At 45.5% G+C, this 15966-nt stretch overlaps 1 protein-coding gene across 1 annotated transcript in view; it reads right to left on the minus strand.

Moving 5' to 3' along the window:
- cmya5 (cardiomyopathy associated 5) overlaps positions 1-15966 on the minus strand; it is a 69916-nt gene that overhangs the window by 23921 nt on the left and 30029 nt on the right. The window contains 8 exon segments of the mRNA XM_083783500.1: positions 491-676; positions 2867-5358; positions 5660-5786; positions 6088-6165; positions 9512-9625; positions 10215-10369; positions 14761-14862; positions 14865-14949. Coding sequence (XP_083639626.1) covers positions 491-676; positions 2867-5358; positions 5660-5786; positions 6088-6165; positions 9512-9625; positions 10215-10369; positions 14761-14862; positions 14865-14949 — 3339 coding nt within the window.

The following is a 15966-nucleotide window of genomic DNA, read 5'->3' on the forward strand; positions in this document are numbered from 1 at the left end:
AAAAGTTGACTTTACAAAGTGACCTCACATCCCCGATCATCTTAATCTATTTGTTTACGCTCCAAAAAGCGTTCATATTTTGCGGGACAGAGACGGATGAGGAGCAGAAATGAAGCGCCAGCATATCGATCCATTCATCACCACGGAGAGCGCCTTGGATTCTTTCCGCCGCGCTAACATGGGAGTCAATGACAAGCTAATAGTTGCACAGAGCGTTAGCGTACGGAAAGCGAAAAGCGAAATGCCAAAAAAAAAAAAAGGAAAAATTCTGAATATTCTCATCTCGCCCGCGTCACTAGGGCGTCCACAGACGTCGTAGGCACTCATTTTTCGGAATCCTTATGACGGCCTCACTCGTCGTATGAACTGAAACGGATAAAAGGTGCTATACAGTAGCAGTAGTAGTGTCAGTAGCAAACAGAACCAGTATAAACCAGTGTACTGACCCATGTCAGTAGCAGACAGAACCAGTATAAACCAGTGTACTGACCCGTGTCAGTAGCAGACAGCCACAGTCCAGACAGAACCAGTCCATCCCTTGCAGCGCCGCCGCCTCCCGCGCCTGGCTCTCCTCCTCGGCGTCGATGATGTCATAGTCCTCCTCCTCCGTGATTGGCCCCCCCTGGTCCGCGGCGGAGCGCCGTGGCTCCAACGCCGCCGCCGTCGTCGATTCCGTCTAAATTAATTGATTTGATTAATTTAATTAACCCATTCTGACCTGAGATCAGATCCTAGAAATGTCCGTCGTTCGATTTTTCAAAAATAGCAGATCTACAAGCTCATAGCGCGCCACTCGGTGGCGCGCTATGAGCTTGTAGATCTGCTATTTTTCAATAGCTAAAGCATAACGTGATGCTAACACCAAAATGGGTTCCCGCCCAGAATGGGTTAATTAATGTAATTGTTGTGTTTGGCTTTGAACTGTTTGCCGAAATGCTGAAATGCTGAAACAGCATTTCTGTTTGCCCCTTTTAGGCTTTTGTTAAACAAAACTCACATGACAAAAATGACCGGTACCAGTTATGAAAATAGATAATGTAGGCTACTATTCTTCTTTTTTTTTATATATATATATTTTATCCCACGATTTTGTATCCCATTTTTCACCCCTGTGTCAATCATCTACTGTGATCCTGGGCTCTACACACCCTCCGCCAACCTAGTCCCCATATATGGGGGACAAGGGGAGACCAACCTAGTCCCCATACGTATATGGGGGACAAGGGGAGAGCAACGGACTTGAACTCATGCTTCCTTCATGCCTGAGTGTCCAAGTAGCTCCTTTAAACCTGACAGGGGGGAGTTTCCCTGGTTGGACAGCGTGGAAGGAACAGGGGGCCAGGGGGAGGCAGTTTAGAGACCAGGATTACTGCATGTTTTTGTGAGGGTACCTACCCTAGGGGACACGGGAGAACATGTGAGGATACCTGCCCTAGGGGACACGGGGAGAACATGTGAGGGTACCTACCCTAGGGGACACGGAGAGAACATGTGAGGGTACCTACCCTAGGGGACACGGGGAGAACATGCAAACTCCACACAGGCCCTTTCGCCAACCCCGCCTCGGGTATGGGCACTTATGACGCGGAGGAGGAAACACGCCGCCAGCACCCACAGCGCCCCGAGCGGTAATCGAACCAAGGACCTTCTAGCTGTGAGGCTACAGCACTACCAACTGTGCCACCGTGCCCCCAATAATAATGTACTATTCTATAGCAATGTAGGCTATCGAGAGCGTCACAGTCCCGCCCCCTTTCATGGCGACGCCAGGCCCAGAAAATGATCCGAGTTAATTTTCCTCATAGACATTTCAAAACGTATTTATTTAAAGACCTTTTAAGCGTCGTACGAAGCCAACTCGAGTCGTGACAAATCATGACAACAAACACAATATTTTGGACCAAACAAATAATTACAAAGAAGAAAAACAACAAAGAAAAGTGATGTAACCTTCCATTTTTTTTCTACTTTCTAATTCTTTGTTTGGCCCCAAAACATTGTGTTTATTGTCATGACTTGTCACGACAAGAGTTGGCTTTGTCCGCGGCTTAAACGTCTTTTAAATAAATACTTTCTGAATAGTCAATGAGGAAAATTAAAGTCTATGAGGAAAATGAACGGGGAATTATTTTCCCATTCTGAACGGGAACCGATTTTGGTGTTAGCATCATGTTATGCTTTAGCTATTGAAAAATAGCAGACCTACAAGCTCGTAGTGCGCCACTCGGTGGCGATTTTTGAAAAATCGAAGAACGACTGACATTTTTTAAATCTGATCTCAGGTCAGAATGGGTTAAAATAGTGATGCAAGCATGTAGATAATTAAGCCATTTCTGCTAGTTTTGAAAACAAAAATGTATGAACATTTTCTTGTTGTTGAATTAATTCATACAGATGAATGAAAACCATGAATGTAAAATGGATCAGGTGATTGAGACAGGCCTACCGCTTTAATGTAAAATGGATCAGGTGATTGAGACAGGCCTACCTCTTTAATGTAAAATGGATCAGGTGATTGAGAGAGGCCTACCTCTTTAATGTAAAATGGATTAGGTGATTGAGAGAGGCCTACCTCTTTAATGTAAAATGGATCAGGTGATTGAGAGAGGTCTACCTCTTTAATGTAAAATGGATCAGGTGATTGAGACAGGCCTACCGCTTTAATGTAAAATGGAGCAGGTGATTGAGAGAGGCCTACCTCTTTAATGTAAAATGGATCAGGTGATTGAGACAGGCCTACCTCTTTAATGTAAAATGGATCAGATGATTGAGACAGGCCTACCTCTTTAATGTAAAATGGATCAGGTGATTGAGACAGGCCTACCTCTTTAATGTAAAATGGATCAGGTGATTGAGAGAGGCCTACCTCTTTGCCGGTCTCCTCTTTGATCTCCTGCTGGCTTATGATCTCGTACCCTGGCTCCTCAGGAACCACCCGCGGAGCCTCGGAAATGTCCCTCTGATGGAGCTCCGTCTCTGGGCCTAGGTCTCCTTCACAGAGCTCCGTCCACGGGCCTAGGTCCCCTTCGCGGAGCTCCGTCTCTGGGTCTACCTCAACTTCACGGAGCTCCTTCGCTGGGCCTAGGTCCCCTTTGTGGAGCTCCGTCTCGGGGCCTACGTCTTCTGTGTGCACTTCAACATGTGGGCCTGTATCCTCTGCGTGTGGTTTAACTGCAGGGCTCATATCGGCTCGGCGTGACTCCGTCTCCCCCGCTACCCGCCGCGTCTCCGTCTCTGGAGCTACGTCGTCGTCTTCTTTCGCCCGTTCGGCCGTAGCGTCGGCGTCGTCCTCCCCACGCGGCGTCGTCTCTGGGCGGGCGTCGTCGTCGTCGTCCCGGTCCGTGTCCGCGGGGCGCGGGACGTCGTCTGTGACGTCGCCGCCGCCGCGCGTCTCGTCTTCTCCTTCCTCTGTCCCCGAAAGCTCTGAGATCAGCGCAGACAGGTCCTCCTGGGCGGTGAAGCTCCGGAGAGGGCGGAACGCTCCCTGGACCTCCTCCTCCTCCTCCTCCTCCTCCTCTTCAGCGGGGGCCGGAGGAGGCGAAGGCCACCTCTCCACGACCTCCGTGGCCATCTCCGCCACGGAGCGGCTCTCCTCCTCTGGCGGTTTCTCTACGTGCGGTCGGGGTTCCGTCGCCGAGGAGTTTGTGGAATCTGGAGGTGGCGCCGGGTCTTGTCGGGGCTCGGGGCGAGCCGGGGGCGTGTCCGAACTCTGTCCTATCTCGACGTCCATCTCTGCGGCCGTCCCCTTGGGCACCAGGACGTCGGAACCCTGTCCTCCTACCTCGACGTCCATCTCCGCGGCCGTCCCCTTGGGCACCAGGACGTCGGAACTCCGTCTCACCTCGATGTCCATCTCCACAGCCGTCCCCTTGGGCACCAGGACGACCATCTCGTCGCCCACGCTCACCGTCTCCTTCGGAAGGACGATCTCGCGGTCTGCGGCGAGATCGGCCAGCTCCTCCGATCTCTCCGCTCGTCTGTCGGTGGACGGGGTCTCGTCTACGCCCGCCCGCTTCGCTCCCGTCTCTGGTAGCAGAGGCTCGGCTCTGGCCTCTGAACCGGCCTCAGGGAGCCGATCTGCAACGTCGCTTCCGGCCTCCGGTTCCGGTCGCGTCTCCTCCTCCTCCTCTGCGATCGCCACCTCCCACAGAGCGATTTGGACCTGTGTCCGAAGCGGCGTCCCATCCGCCGATCCTTCCGTGACCTCCACGACTGCTCGTATCGCAGGTTCGCTGCCGTCGGTGACCACTTCAACAGGTTCGCTGAGGTCAGTGACCACTTCAACGGGCTCTCTGAGCTCAGTGTCCACTTCAACAGGTTCGCTGAGGTCAGTGACCACTTCAACAGGCTCTCTGAGGTCAGTGACCACTTCAACAGGTTCGCTGAGGTCAGTGTCCACTTCAACGGGCTCTCTGAGCTCAGTGTCCACTTCAACAGGCTCTCTGAGCTCAGTGTCCACTTCAACAGGCTCTCTGAGCTCAGTGTCCACTTCAACGGGCTCTCTGAGCTCAGTGTCCACTTCAACAGGCTCTCTGAGGTCAGTGACCACTTCAACAGGCTCTCTGAGGTCAGTGACCACTTCAACAGGCTCTCTGAGGTCAGTGACCACTTCAACAGGCTCTCTGAGGTCAGTGTCCACTTCAACAGGCTCTCTGAGGTCAGTGACCACTTCAACAGGCTCTCTGAGGTCAGTGTCCACTTCAACAGGCTCTCTGAGGTCAGTGACCACTTCAACAGGCTCTCTGAGGTCAGTGACCACTTCAACAGGCTCTCTGAGGTCAGTGACCACTTCAACAGGTTCGCTGAGGTCAGTGACCACTTCAACAGGCTCTCTGAGGTCAGTGTCCACTTCAACAGGCTCTCTGAGGTCAGTGTCCACTTCAAAGGGCTCTCTGAGCTCAGTGACCACTTCAACAGGCTCTCTGAGCTCAGTGTCCACTTCAACAGGCTCTCTGAGCTCAGTGTCCACTTCAACAGGCTCTCTGAGCTCAGTGTCCACTTCAACAGGTTCGCTGAGGTCAGTGACCACTTCAACGGGTTCGCTGAGGTCAGTGTCCACTTCAACAGGCTCTCTGAGGTCAGTGTCCACTTCTACGACGGGCGGAGGAAGACTTTCAGCCACGACCGCTTCCTCCGTTTCCCCGTCGACCCGCGGCGTTTCGGTCGACGTCTCCGTGGTTTCAGCCTCGGGTTCTTCGGTACAGACGACGACCTGGCTCACTGTCACAGCCTCGGGTTCGTTTACAGCCTCGACGGCCCCCATCATGGGTCTCTCAGCGGTGGTGGTTTTGGGTTCAGGCGCCGCCGTCACTTCCTCCGACAGAACCTCTGAGGCTGACGGTGCTCCGTCCGGTGAAGCTGTGCCAAGGGTTAAGAATAGTTTTGAACGTTTCATTATACTTTAGAAGTTTGGGACAATTTCTGCTTCTAATTCAGTTATAGATTGATAGTTTGTTTTAGAGTGGGTTTGTTAGCATGACGCTTAGTTTTAATAAAAACTCAAGAAATCAATTGAACATAATAATATGCAGTTACAGATTAAAGCTTATAAATAACTACGGGCATTTTGTCTATCACTTCTGTAAACACACAATACAGTTTCAGTTAGTTATGGTTTTTCCATAAGTTAGTTAACGAACATGTTTTAAAGTATAATAACCTTGATCTGTAGCTTCTTGTGTTCCTTCGGGTGATGTTTTAGCGCCACCCAGTGGTCCAGCAGCGAACTGCGTTCCTTCCGAACCCTCGTCAGTCGTGAGGAGCGTCTTCTGCTCTGCGTTCGTCGCCTAAAGGGATGTTTAGTCCACGATCAGTCGTAATGCCAACAAACAAACATCGCAATTTAGTCCTGTTGTCTTTGGCATATAACTTTGTCATTGGCTGTAGGCTTCGTAAACAGAAACGTCGCACATGCAGAACAGATATGGCAAAAAAACAACAACGCAGAAATTACCAATAATAACAAATAAATAGGAATGTTGCCGTCATTATGTATGACATAATGACGTTTCTAATGTATGAAATAAGGACGTTTCTAATGTCCTCCTCCTCCTCCTCCTTATGAGAGGAGGGTGGACTTCCACTCGCCTCCTTCTCTTTATTCTCTGCGTCTTCTTTCCTCTCCTCCGTCTCATCGGGTTTAACGTCCTCTGCTTCTCGTATGATCTGGCAAAGCAAGGCAAGGTAGGTACGGTTTTATTCATAAAGCGCCTTTCAGAATAGTTGTTACAGTTGTTACAAGGTGCTGTACAATAAAAATAATAGGAATAAAACAAGAACACCACAATCCGAGATAAACCAACATGACATAACACACAGAGCAGCAGAAACAGTACATAGAAATAGATACAAGCAGAAACAGAACAACAGTACATAGAAATAGATACAAGCTGAAACAGAACAACAGTACATATAAATAGATACAAGCAGAAACTGAACAACAGTACATAGAAATAGATACAAGCAGAAACTGAACAACAGTACATAGAAATAGATACAAGCAGAAACTGAACAACAGTACATAGAAATAGATACAAGCAGAAACAGAACAACAGTACATAGAAATAGATACAGGCAGAAACAGAACAGTACATAGAAATAGATACAAACAGAAACAGAACAGTACATAGAAATAGATACAAGTAGAAACAGAACAACAGTACATATAAATAGATACAAGCAGAAACTGAACAACAGTACATAGAAATAGATACAAGCAGAAACTGAACAACAGTACATATAAATAGATACAAGCAGAAACAGAACAACAGTACATAGAAATAGATACAGGCAGAAACAGAACAGTACATATAAATAGATACAAACAGAAACAGAACAGTACATAGAAATAGATACAAGCAGAAACAGAACAACAGTACATAGAAATAGATACAAGCAGAAACAGAACAACAGTACATAGAAATAGATACAAACAGAAACAGAACAACAGTACATAGAAATCAACATAAAATAAAAAATAATCACTGAAGCAAACGAAAATGTTTGCGGTAAAGAAATGAGTTTTTAGCAGGTTCTCATTCCACAGCGTAGGTGCAACAAAATGCATAAGCTCCACCTCCTCTGGGTGGCAGCTTTGTATAAATCAATCAATCAATCAATCAATCAATCAGATATTATTGTCACTTCCACAACATACCGTTCTCCACAACTCATGATGCTTCACATTTAAAAACAATTATGCAGGTGGAACATGCAGTGTACCTGCTGGTATACCAGGTGGAACATGCAGTGTACCTGCTGGTATACCAGGTGGAACATGCAGTGTACCTGCTGGTATACCAGGTGGAACATGCAGTGTACCTCCTGGTATACCAGGTGGAACATGCAGTGTACCTGCTGGTATACCAGGTGGAACATGCAGTGTACCTGCTGGTGTCCAGGCGTTTCCAAACTCTGTCCTTCCGTCTCGTCGGGCTCGACGGTCGACGGTGGGCGGCCACACACGGGCGCCTCCGTCGGCTCGGGCAACGCCTCCGCGCCGCTAACGGCCTCCACGCCGCTAACGGCCTCCGCGCCGCTAACGGCCCCCGCGCCGCTAACGGCCTCCGCGCCGCTAACGGCCTCCGCACCGCTAACGGCCTCGGGGGCGGCCGGCTCCGTTCCCTCTCCGTCTTCTCCGGTCGTGGATTCGGGGACGAGGGACGGGGTCTCGTCTACATCCGCTGCCTCGGCTTCCTCTGGTAACACGGGCCCGGGTTTAGTGCCGCCGCCGTCTGTGACCACTTCAACAGACACGTGAAGACTTTCCGTTTCCCCGCCGACCGGCGGTGCTTCTGTGGAGGTCTCGTCTTCCGTGGAGTCTTCGGTACGGATCACCTCCTGAGTCGTGGCCTCTGGGGCCTCAGGGGCCTCTGGGGCCTCTGGGGTCGCCACCTCCACCTCCGTCATCAACTCCGACAGTTTCTCCGTCACGTTCTCGCCCGCAGCCAAAGGTTCGGTTTCAGGCGCCGCTTCCTCGGACAGAGCTTCACTCACGTCCGCTTCTTCCCGTGCGTCTTTAGCGACGTCCGGCGCTGCTTCTTCTTCTTCTTCTTCTTCGAGCCCCACGTCGGGTTTAACGGGCGTCGCCGGAGGCGGTTCCGCGCTCGCGGGCGACGCCTCGGAGGCCGTCTCTTCGGCGCAGGTCTGGTCTTTTCCTTCTGTCCGTGTCTGAGGTTGAGCTTCGACGCCGGTCGCCTCCTCCTCCTCTCTGTCCTCCGAGTCTCCGCCCACCTCCGTCTCGTCCGTCGTAGCGCCCGCCGCGTCGGAGGCGCCTCCGACGGTCTGGGCCTCTCGTTGGACCTCCCGCTGCGGTCGGGACATCCCGGGGGACTCTTCCGAAATGGCCGCCGCCACTTCCTGCTTTCATTTACATTGAAACGTTGAACGATGTAACGCATGGCGAGGAACAACGAGGAAACGACAACGATGGAAATATGACGTTTCCGTTAATTTCATCCAGACATTTTTGTACAGATCAATGAAAACTATTTACCATTACATTTAACATTTACAATCTACTATTACAATTTTCACTTTAGGCTTAGCAGACGAGTGACTTACAATAAGTCACATGCGTAGAATACAGAGAGACGTTGCAGTGCCTCATTAGCATACAGAGACGTTGCAGTGCCTGATTAGAATACAGAGAGACATTGCAGTGCCTCATTAGCATACAGAGAGACGTTGCAGTGCCTCATTAGCATACAGAGAGACATTGCAGTGCCTCATTAGAATACAGAGAGACGTTGCAGTGCCTCATTAGCATACAGAGAGACGTTGCAGTGCCTCATTAGCATACAGAGAGACATTGCAGGGCCTCATTAGAATACAGAGAGACGTTGCAGTGCCTCATTAGCATACAGAGAGACATTGCAGTGCCTCATTAGCATACAGAGAGACATTGCAGTGCCTCATTAGAATACAGAGACATTGCAGTGCCTCATTAGAATACAGAGAGACGTTGCAGTGCCTCATTAGCATACAGAGAGACATTGCAGTGCCTCATTAGCATCTGGTATCACATGTAAACCAAGAACGTTAGCATCTGTCAAACAATATACTATTAAACAATGAAGCCAGCATTCTAACATTGTAAATACAATAGGCGCTAGGCACACTGCACGCCATTCAGGAAATAACTCGTTCAGGCCTCTTCCGACTTCCTTCACATGTGTTACGGATGATGCTAACGAAGGCTCTGTTCCATTCTGGAACCTGTTGCGATTAGCTCAAGTTAATTGCGACCCGACGATTGCGTACCCATTCCGAACGGGAACCCCTTTTGGTGTTAGCATCATGTTATGCTTTAGCTATGAAAAAATAGCAGATCTACAAGCTCATAGCGCGCCACCGAGTGGCGCGCTATGAGCTTGTAGGTCTGCTATTTTTGAAAAATCGAAGAACCACTAACATAGAAACATAGCTTTTTCAGAAAACTGTCAGGATGTAGAAGACATTTTTAGAACCTGATCTCAGGTCAGAATGGGTCAATACTGGTGACGCCCCATACCTGCTGCTCCTCCCCCTCCTCCTTCACTCGCTGCAGACAGCCGGTCATCTCAAACGTGCTCTGTGGCCACATCATGCTGTTGGCTCGCGTGTCCTCCTCCTGGACGTCGGGAGGCTGCCGAGCAAAGGGACCGCGTGTAGAGAGAATTCATGTTAGTGAGACACACGGGCTAGGGTAGGTACCCTCACAAAAAACATGCAGTAACCCTGGTCTCTATACTGCCTCCCCCTGGCCAGCCGGGGCGCCTGATGGAGGGGAAAGGAACTGGTTGGAATAACGTGTCCCTTCCACGCGCTATACGTCTGACCAGGGAAACTCCCCCCTGTCAGGTGTAAAGGAGCAACTTGGACACTCAGGCATGAAGGAAGCATGAGTTCAAGTCCGTTGCTCTCCCCTTGTCCCCCATATATGGGGACTAGGCTGGTCTCCCCTTGTCCCCCATATATGGGGACTAGGTTGGTCTCCCCTTGTCCCCCATATATGGGGACTAGGTTGGTCTCCCCTTGTCCCCCATATATGGGGACTAGGTTGGTCTCCCCTTGTCCACCATATATGGGGACTAGGTTGGTGGAGGGTGTGTAGAGCCCAGGATCACAGTAGATGATTGACACAGGGGTGAAAAATGGGTGACAAAATCGTGGGATAAAAAATATATTAAAAAAAGAATGACTCTCCTCAGTCATAAACTAAACGGGTTTAGTACCTTGTCCATGGCCGGCAGGTCGTCCCTCAGCGTAAACATCTCCAGGTAACTCCCGTCTGACTCCTCCCCCTCATCCCACGGGCTCCGCCTCCGGAACCCGCGCTCCGGCGTCACGCTCTGCGCCTCCAGGTGCTCCTCGCTGCGGCTCCTCTCGCCTACGCACGCGCACACACACACGCACGAGCACACGCACGCACACGCACACACACACACGCACACACACACGCACACGCATGATTCATTGTTAGACAAAAAGTTCTGCTTGGCATTGAACAATTGGAACGTTTGAATCTTAATTACATTTCTGAGCCATATGGGCTTTGTAAAGAGAAACAAAATTGCACGGGATAGATAGTATGACAAATAATTGCACAGGAAAAATTGCAAAAATTGCAAAAAAATGCAAAAAAAATGCAACAAAATTGCTAAAAGATTTGCAAAACAATGTGGAAAAAAATTGCACAAAGATTTGCAAAAAGATTTGCAAAGAAATAGCAAAAAAATGCACGGGATAGTATGATAGTATGACAAACAATTGCACGGGAAAAATTGCAAAAATTAAAAAAAAAAATTGCAAAGAAATACACGGGATAGATAGTACAAACAATTGCACGGGAAAAATTGCAAAAAAACTACAAAATAAAATTGCAAAAAAATATGCAAAAAAATGCACGGGATAGATAGTATGACAAACAATTGCACAGGAAAAATTGCAAAAATTGCAAAAAGATTTGCAAAAAGATTTGCAAAAAGATTTGCAAAAAGATTTGCAAAAAAATAGCAAAAAAATGCACGGGATAGTATGATAGTATGACAAACAATTGCACGGGAAAAATTGCAAAAAACTACAAAATAAAATTGCAAAATAAAATGCAAAAAAATGCACGGGATATATAGTATGACAAACAATTGCACGGGAAAATTTGCAAAAATTTGCAAAAAAAAATGCACGGGATAGATAGTATGACAAACAATTGCACGGCAAAAATTGCAAAAAAAAATGCAAAAAGATTTGCCAAAAATTTGCAAATAGTTTGCAAAAAAATTGCAAAAAATTGCACGGGATAGATAGTATGACAAACAATTGCACGGGAAAAATTGCTAAAAAAATTGCAAAAACAATGGCAAAAACATTTGCAAAAAAAATTGCAAAGAAATTTGCAAAGAAAATTGCTAAAAAATGCAAAAAAATTCAAAAAAGAAATTGCAAAAAGATTTGCAAAAAAATTGCAAAAAATTGCAAAAAGATTTGCAAAAGGATTTGCAAAGAAATAGCAAAAAAATGCACGGGATAGTATGATAGTATGACAAACAATTGCACGGGAAAAATTGCAAAAATTGCAAAAAGATTTGCAAAAAGATTTGCAAAAAGATTTGCAAAAAAATAGCAAAAAAATTCACGGGATAGTATGATAGTATGACAAACAATTGCACGGGAAAAATTGCAAAAATTTAAAAAAGAAATTGCAAAAAAAATGCAAAAAGATTTGCAAAAGGATTTGCAAAGAAATAGCAAAAAAATGCACGGGATAGTATGATAGTATGACAAACAATTGCACGGGAAAAATTGCAAAAATTGCAAAAAGATTTGCAAAAAGATTTGCAAAAAGATTTGCAAAAAAATAGCAAAAGAATTCACGGGATAGTATGATAGTATGACAAACAATTGCACGGGAAAAATTGCAAAAATTTAAAAAAGAAATTGCAAAAAAAATGCAAAAAAATGCACGGGATAGATAGTATGACAAACAATTGCACGGGAAAAATTGCACAAAAACTACAAAATAAAATTGCAAAAAAAAAATGCAAAAAAATGCACGGGATAGATAGTATGACAAACAATTGCACGGGAAAATTTGCAAAAATGTGAAAAAAAAATGCAAAAAATGCACGGGATAGATAGTATGACAAACAATTGCACGGCAAAAATTGCAAAAATTGCAAAAAGATTTGCAAAAAGATTTGCAAAAAGATTTGCAAAAAGATTTGCAAAAAGATTTGCAAAAAGATTTGCAAAAAGATTTGCAAAAAGATTTGCAAAAAGATTTGCAAAAAGATTTGCAAAAAAATAGCAAAGAAATGCACGGGATAGTATGATAGTATGACAAACAATTGCACGGGAAAAATTGCAAAAATTTAAAAAAGAAATTGCAAAAGAAATGCAAAAAAATGCACGGGATAGATAGTATGACAAACAATTGCACGGGAAAAATTGCAAAAAACTACAAAATAAAATTGCAAAATAAAATGCAAAAAAATGCACGGGATAGATAGTATGACAAACAATTGCACGGAAAAAATTGCAAAAATTGCAAAAAATTGCAAAAAGATTTGCAAAAAAATGCACGGGATAGATAGTATGACAAACAATTGCACGGCAAAAATTGCAAAAAGATTTGCCAAAAATTGCAAGAAGATTTGCCAAAAATTGCAAAAAGATTTGCCAAAAATTAGCAAATAGTTTGCAAAAAAATTGCAAAAAATTGCACGGGATAGATAGTATGACAAACAATTGCACGGGAAAAATTGCAAAAAAAATTGCAAAGAAAATTGCAAAGAAAATTGCTAAAAAATGCAAAAAATTGCAAAAAAGAAATTGCAAAAAGATTTGCAAAAAAATTGCAGAAAATTGCAAAAAATTGCACGGGATAGATAGTATGACAAACAATTGCACGGGAAAAATTGCAAAAAAAAGTTGCAAACAAAATTGCAACAAAATGTGCAAAAATATTTGCAAAAATATTTGCAAAAAGATTTGCCAAAAAATTGCAAATAGTTTGCAAAAAAATTGCAAAAAATTGCACGGGATAGATAGTATGACAAACAATTGCACGGGAAAAATTGCTAAAAAAATTGCAAAAATGGCAAAAACGTTTGCAAAAAAGAAAGAAAGAAATTTGCAAAGAAAATTGCTAAAAAATGCAAATAATTGCAAAAAAGAAATTGCAAAAAGATTTGCAAAAAATTGCAAAATATTGCATGGGATAGATAGTATGACAAACAATTGCACGGGAAAAATTGCAAAAAAAATTGCAAAAACAATGGCAAAAACATTTGCAAAAAAAATTGCAAAGAAATTTGCAAAGAAAATTGCTAAAAAATGCAAAAAAATTGCAAAAAAGAAATTGCAAAAAGATTTGCAAAAAAAATTGCAGAAAATTGCAAAAAATTGCACGGGATAGATAGTATGACAAACAATTGCACGGGGAAAAATTGCAAAAAAAAAGTTGCAAACAAAATTGCAACAAAATGTGCGAAAAAATTTGCAAAAATATTTGCAAAAAGATTTGCCAAAAAATTGCAAATAGTTTGCAAAAAAAAATTGCAAAAAAATTGCACGGGATAGATAGTATGACAAACAATTGCACGGGAAAAAATGCTAAAAAAAATTGCAAAAATGGCAAAAACGTTTGCAAAAAAGAAAGAAAGAAATTTGCAAAGAAAATTGCTAAAAAATGCAAATAATTGCAAAAAAGAAATTGCAAAAAGATTTGCAAAAAATTGCAAAATATTGCACGGATAGATAGTATGACAAACAATGCACGGGGAAAATTTGCAAAAAAAAAAAATTGCAAACAAAATTGCAACAAAATGTGCAAAAAAATTGCAAAAAGATTTGCAAAAAATTGCACGGGATAGATAGTATGACAAACAATTGCACGGGAAAATTTGCAAAAATTTGCAAAAACAATTGCAAAAACAAAGTTGCAAAAACAATTGCAACAAAAATTGCAAAAACAAATTGCAAAAAAAATAGTTCTGCTTGGCATTCAACAATTGGAACGTTTTGAATCTTAATTTCATTTCTGGCGAGGGAGAGAAACAAAATTGCACGGGATAGATAGTATGACAAACAATTGCACGGGGAAATAATTGCAAAAATTGCAAAAAAAAAGCAAAAGAATTTGCAAAAAAAAAAATGCAAAAAAAAAATGCAAAACATTGCACGGGATAGATAGTATGACAAACAATTGCACGGGAAAAATTGCAAAAAATTGCAAAAACAATTGCAACAAAAATTGCAACAAAAATAGAAAATGTGCAAAAAAAAGTTCTGCTTGGCATTCAACAATTGGAACGTTTGAATCTTAATTTCATTTCTGAGCGAGAAAAACATTGCACGGGATAGATAGTATGACAAACAATTGCACGGGAAAATTTGCAAAAATTTGCAAAAACAATTGCAAAAAAAAGGTTGCAAAACATTTGCAACAAAAATTGCAACAAAAATTTGCAAAAAAATAGTTCTGCTTGGCATTCAACATTGGAACGTTTGAATCTTAATTTAATTTCTGAGCGAGAAACAAAATTGCACGGGATAGATAGTATGACAAACAATTGCACGGGAAAATTTGCTAATATTGCAAAAAGAAATGCAATTTTTTTTTGTCAGATGTCAGGGGGTGGGGGGGTTACAGGTCAGATGTCAGAGGGGGGGGGGGGGGTTACAGGTCAGATGTCAGAGGGGGGGGGGGGTTACAGGTCAGATGTCAGAGGGGGGGGGGGGGTTACAGGTCAGATGTCAGAGGGGGGGGGGGGGTCTTACCCATGGCCTCCTCGTACAGGTCAGAGTACATGAAGCTCATGGCAGTGGGCTCGTCCAATAGGATCTGGTCGATGACCTTCGGGGGTCCCTCGGGGAGGTAGATGGCGTGAGGACCGTCTCCTCGCTGCTGAAGAGCCGCGAGCCGCTGCCCCCTTCCCCCCCGCTGACCTCTGGCTCTCCCTCCGAGACCTGGAGACGACGTGAAGGAGGTGAATTATCTCCCATACAACGACCACCTAGCCAGACATTATCCCTTACATAAAGGAGGTGAATTATCTCCCCTACAACCGACTACATATAGCCAGACATTATCCCTTACATAAAGGAGGTGAATTATCTCTCTACAACGACCACCAAGCCAGACATTATCCCTAACATAAAGGAGGTGAATTATCTCTCTACAAACGACCACCTAGCCAGACATTATCCTTACATAAAGGAGGTGAATTATCTCTCTACAACGACCACCTAGCCAGACATTATCCCTTACATAAAGGAGGTGAATTATCTCCCTACAACGACCACCTAGCCAGACATTATCCTTACTTAAACCCTGCTTCACCTCCTCCTCCTCCTCCTCCTCCTCCTCCCCCCCCTCTTCCTCCTCCCCCTCCTCCTCCTCCTCCTCCTCACCTCCTCCCCCTCCTCTACCTCTTCCTCCTCACCCCCTCTTCCTCCTCCTCCTCCTCCTCCTCATCCCCCCTCCTCCTCCTCTCCCTCCTCCCCCCCTCCTCCTCCTCCTCTCACCCCTTTCCTCCTCCTCCTCTCCCCCTCCTCCCCCTCCTCCACCCCCCCCATCCTATCCTATCCTATCCCCCAGATCCTATCCTTCCTCCACCCCCTCTCCCTCCTCCTCCTCCTCACCCCCTCTTCCTCCTCTTCCTCCTCCTCCTCACCCCCTCCTCCTCCTCCTCCTCCTCACCCCCCCTCCTCCTCCTCCTCCTCCTCCTCCTCCTCCCCCTCCCCCTCCTCCCCTCTTCCTCCTCACCCCCTCCTCCTCCTCCCCCTCCTCCACCGCCTCTCCCTCCTCCACCCCCTCTCCCTCCTCTTCCTCCTCTTCCTCCTCCTCCTCCTCCTCCTCCCCCTCCTCCTCTCCCTCCTCCTCTTCCTCCTCCTCACCCCCTCTTCCTCCTCACCTCCTCCTCCTCCTCCTCTTCATCATCCTCCTCCCCTCCTCCTCACCCCCCCTCCTCCTCCTCCTCCTCC

Source organism: Protomyctophum parallelum (assembly GCF_964188405.1).
Source record: "Protomyctophum parallelum genome assembly, chromosome: 15".
Lineage (NCBI taxonomy): Eukaryota > Metazoa > Chordata > Actinopteri > Myctophiformes > Myctophidae > Protomyctophum > Protomyctophum parallelum.